Here is a 5,175-nt window from a genome sequence, read left to right on the forward strand (position 1 = left end):
GGGGGCTCACAATTCTGAGTCACTTGGTAGAACCCGTTGCTGAAATCACCTTATCCATAGAAATACCCTTGGGAAGGACACCTGATCAGACTTCATGCAAGCCTTAAGCCAAAAATTGTGTGATTTGCGTGAACTTATTTGTGTTTGCTGCATTCATGCATCATTCATACATATCATGACTAACTCATTCCAAGGAGTTAAAGGATTGTTAACCATAATTTGTTTTGTAGGTCATGGAAATTAAAGTTCATAAACCTTTCTGCCTCAGTTTCAGAGGGATACCTACTTCTTTGAAGATTCTTTGTGACAATGTTTCTGGTGCTTTTGTGCTTTCCGAATCTCTTAACAGATTAATCAGTTTGGTAAGGACCAAGGTGGATGAAACGCTTCTCAACACAATGATCCGGTTTTATGATCCTCTCCTTCACTGCTTTACTTATAGGGACTTTCAGTTGGTTCCCACATTAGAGGAATTTTCCTCCATCCTAGGATTACTTGTGCTTGATCAGATGCCCTACACTGGCGAAGAAGAGGTGCCTAAGTTGGAAGATGTGGCTGCTGCACTACACTTGCCTCGATCAGAAATCAAAAAGGTTTGGGTAAGCAAAGGAGATTATACTGGTGTACCAATTGACTTCTTGTATAGTCAAGCTGATATTTTAATTAATGCTACGAGTATGGATGCTCTTGAAAAGGTCCTCGCTTGCCTAATCTATGGGCAAGTATTGTTTCCGCGTTATGACAAAATCGTGGATGTGATTGCTCTCAAGATCTTCATTAGCAACAATCCGGTTCCAACTTTACTAGGTGACCTGCTGCATTCCATCCATCACAGATCGTCTAAAGGCAAAGGTTGTGTTCTTGGATATGCACCAATATTGCATAAGTGGTTTATTTCGCACTTATCCCGTTCCACGATAAAGAATGGAGAAGGCTTGACATGGGTTCAAAGAATCATAAGGCTCTCATACGACGACATTATTTGGAGTCAAAAGGATTTCGAAGGAACTCACTTGTTCGATAGCGGTGGAGATTTCCCAAATATACCTCTTCTTGGTACCCGAGGAGGGATAACTTATAATCCCATATTAGCTCGACATCAGTTTGGTTTCGCTTTGAAAGACAAGCCTCGCTCCATATACCTTAGTTCAGAAAATTTTGATTTTGGTTCAGACACGACCGGAAAGAAAAAGCTGTTCATTAGAGCTTGGTCCAAAGTAAAGAAAGTATGCACAAGAGAATTAGGACCAAGAAACTACATCCCTTCAGACTCTTATTTTAGATGGATTTATGATCGAGTAATTGAGCATGGTATGCCATATCCATCTGATACTCCTGTTGTGCCAAGGATTACTCCTCCAATCATTCCTGTGGTTTTGGAGCCTTATGTCTCTGCTCCAAATGAAGACCTTGCTGTTACCATTGCTTCTCTAAGAAGAGAAAAGGCGGATCTTGAAAGTCGCTTACAAAAGGTTGAAGCTGAAAAAGCGGTATTGGTGGCTGATGCTAAAGAGCGAGATGGTATGCTTGACTATTTCTCCCGCAAATGGAAGATTGAGGACTTCGTCTCTCCAGATCAGATACAATCATGGGAACAAGATTTTGATAGGCTCGTCCAAGAAAGGAATGAGATGATCAAAGCTCACAAAGAAGAGATCAGAATTTTGAAGAGAAAGCGCCGACTTGGAGATTGATTTCTATTATTTTTGTTATTTTTTTTTATTGTTTCAGATGTAACTATCAACTTCACAACACTATATTTTATAAGAGAACTATTATTTTATTTCTTTTTTTCTCCAAAATGCGTTAAAAGTCCTTTAAATCCTTGGAAACATTGCATATGCATAATCATATCATTCATAAACATCGCATCACAGGTTTCATAAAATAAATGCCTCATCTTTGTGCTGTTTATTTCAGTAACAAAGATGGATCTTGAACAATCTGTCAAAGCTCTCCAAGCTCAAAATGCTGAATTTCAAACTCTGATTCTGACCCTAGCCAATGGGCAAAATGAACTGAAAGCCCTTCTGACTCAGAAGGATAAGAAGACTAAGAAGCCCAAAGGAGTGATCAATCTGGAAGAAGGTTCAAAGGTCGTCCCAGGAGGGCCGAGGATGCTGAAATCCCTAAGAATGAGGAAGATGAAGAGAGAGATGATCTCAGTGTCAAGAACAATCAGGGAAGCCATGTAGGTTCTGATGGTGAAGAAGAAGAAGAAGAAGACGAGTATCCCCAAGACGAGGATTACAATGATGAGAAGTATAGGCTACTGGAAGAGCGTCTGAGAAGTATGGAAATTCAGAAGGTACCTGGGTTGGATTTTGAATAGTTAGGACTCGTTCCTGGGGTCGTTATTCCTCCGAAGTTCAAGACTCCCGTTTTTGCTAAGTATGATGGAATTTCCTGCCCTAAGATGCACTTGAGGTCTTACGTGAGGAAGATTCAGCCTCACACTGCTGATAAGAGGCTCTGGATCCATTTCTTTCAAGAGAGTTTATCTGGAACTCAACTCGAATGGTATTATAAGCTGGAAAGTGCTAGCGTCTGTACATGGGAAGATTTGGTTGTGGCTTTCTACAAGCAATACCAATATAACTCTGATCTTGCACCGACTCGCATGCAACTTCAAAGCATGTCCATGGGTCCTAAAGAAAGTTTCAAGGAGTATGCTCAAAAATGGAGAGATTTAGCTGGAAGAGTCCAACCTTCTTTAAATGATAGGGAATTGGTAGACATGTTCATGGGCACGCTAACCGGGTCGTTCTATAGTCACTTGTTGGGAAGTTCTTCATCTGAATTTACTGATCTCATCTTAACTGGAGAACGTGTGGAGAATGGTATTCGAAGTGGAAAAATCCAAGTGGGTTCATCCTCTGGTACTACGAGGAAGCCATATCAAGGGAGAAATGAGTCTAATGCTATTCATAGTCAAAAGGGCCGTGGTAAGGATGATCAGAATCAGTCTGTTGGTGCCGTCCTCATCTCTGCACCAATATCTCAACATGCTCCTAAACAAGATTACCAACGCAAGATTGATAAACCAAGGAGACGATATACCCCGATCAACATGCCTTTGTCTCAAGTCTTACAACATCTACTAAAGGCTAAACTGATCACCCTGAGAGATCCTCCAAAGTTTACCAACACTGCTAGTCCAACTTATGATCCTAAGGCTACGTGTGCTTACCATTCCAATGCCCCTGGACCCAATGAGAATAATTGCTGGGCCTTGAAAAACAAAGTCCAAGACATGTTAGAGGCTGGTGAAATTGAGTTTGACGCCCCTGAGACTCCTAATGTCATCACTGCTCCTATGCCAAAGCATGACAATACTGTTAATGCTATCATGGACACAATCCATGTCTATAACGTAAGAGATCTGTCAACTCCTCTCCCTGATATCAAGATAAAGCTGCTGCAATCTGGTTTATTTCCAGGTTGCGACCCTGACTGTTATTACTGTGCACTCATTCCCGAGGGTTGTGAGAATCTGAAAAGAGGCATCCAAGGCTGGATGGATCGTGGCACTATCAGATTTGAGAAGACTCCCACTGTTGAAGAGTTGTGTGAGGGTTTCTCCCGTGGTCTGAAGTTCGAAGATGTGTCTGTGATCTCTAAAGTACCACTAAAGATCCCTACCAAGGCTCCTTTCAAGATTTCTGCTGAACCCCGTGTGGCTCCGATCATCATCACTAAACCTGGTCCTATGCCATACTCATCTAACAAAGCTATCCCTTGGAATTATGGTTCCGAGGTCTATGTGCAAGGAGTTAAGCAAGAACTTGAATTTGATAAGGTTTCTGAAGATGTCAATCCTGATGTAGGAAACATTGCTGGGACTAGTAAGGTAACGAGAAGTGGAAGGGTGTTTTCTCCAGAGATCTCTCCAAACATTACTTCACCTACTGCTACTATTCCCTCGAATGCTGATACTCATGGTAAAGGACTGTTACATGAATCTGAGCCTGTCACTGAAAATCCACCACCTGAAGAAACAAATGAATTCCTGAAGATCATCCGCAAGAGTGATTATGATATTGTGGAACAAATGGGGCATACTCCTTCTAAGATCTTTATGTTGTCACTCCTGAGTTGTTCCAAGACTCACGCCAAGGCTATGATGAAGTTTCTAGAGGCTGCTCATGTGCCACAAGAGATTTCTGTCACCCAGCTCGAGAACTGTATTGCGAACCTGACGACAGATAACTACCTTGGGTTCTCTGATGCTGATCTAAGTCCTAGCGGAAGGAATCATAACAAGGCACTGCATATCTCCATTGAATGTGGTGGTACTACCCTGGCTCATGTATTAGTTGATGATGGCTCGTCTCTGAATGTATTACCCAAGGTGGTGTTGGACAAACTCAAAGTCGGTGGAATTGAGCTGAAATCTAGTAATGTGATAGTCAAAGCTTATGATGGCACAATGAGTACTGTGCATGGCGAAGTTGAGCTTCCAATCAGAGTAGGCGCCCAAACTTTTAATACCGTATTCTATGTGATGGATATTCGTCCCGCCTATTCCTGTCTACTTGGGCGTCCCTGGATACATAAAGCAAATGCTGTGACTTCAACTCTCCATCAGAAGTTGAGATACCCAATGGAAGGCAAGATTGTCACTGTGCATGGTGAAGACGAATATTTGGTGAGTTTTGTAGATGAGACCAAGTATCTTGAATTCACTGGAGAGACATTTGAATCGCCCCGCATAGCACATGAATGGGTCCTCGAACCGGTTCCAGAGACTAAACATGTCTACACTCCTCCTAAAATTACTGGAGATATTCCTACAATGGCTTCCCTGAAAGACGCTAGGGCTGTGGTAGAAGAAGGTGGCTGCACTATCTGGGGGCAATTACCTGACATCCCATACAAATCCAACAAATGGGGTTTAGGCTGCACTGCTAAGGATCAGAAGGGAACACCACCTCCTCGTTCAGAAGACTTGAAGCATCACTTCATCAGCAAGGGAGTCAATGCTATTGAAGAAGAGGAAGACAATCACAACCTGGACAAGTGGATCTTTCCTACATCAGACAAAGGGCTGGACAACTGGAAGACCGAGGACATTGTTTCAATCTCCTATAGTCAGGAGTAATTGCCATTCTTAGTTTATTTCCTGCTTTTCTTTTATTTTCCAATTTTAATTCTTGTACTTCAATAAAGACAACA

At 42.0% G+C, this 5,175-nt stretch overlaps 1 protein-coding gene across 1 annotated transcript; it reads left to right on the forward strand.

The window, feature by feature from the left end:
- Positions 1 to 233: 233 nt before the first annotated feature.
- Positions 234 to 1,694, forward strand: LOC131659857 (uncharacterized). Its single transcript, XM_058928980.1, has one exon. It carries the CDS (start codon positions 234 to 236, stop codon positions 1,692 to 1,694), a length of 1,461 nt encoding a protein of 486 aa, XP_058784963.1.
- Positions 1,695 to 5,175: the final 3,481 nt, after the last annotated feature.

Source organism: Vicia villosa, linkage group LG3, assembly GCF_029867415.1.
Source record: "Vicia villosa cultivar HV-30 ecotype Madison, WI linkage group LG3, Vvil1.0, whole genome shotgun sequence".
NCBI lineage: Eukaryota > Viridiplantae > Streptophyta > Magnoliopsida > Fabales > Fabaceae > Vicia > Vicia villosa.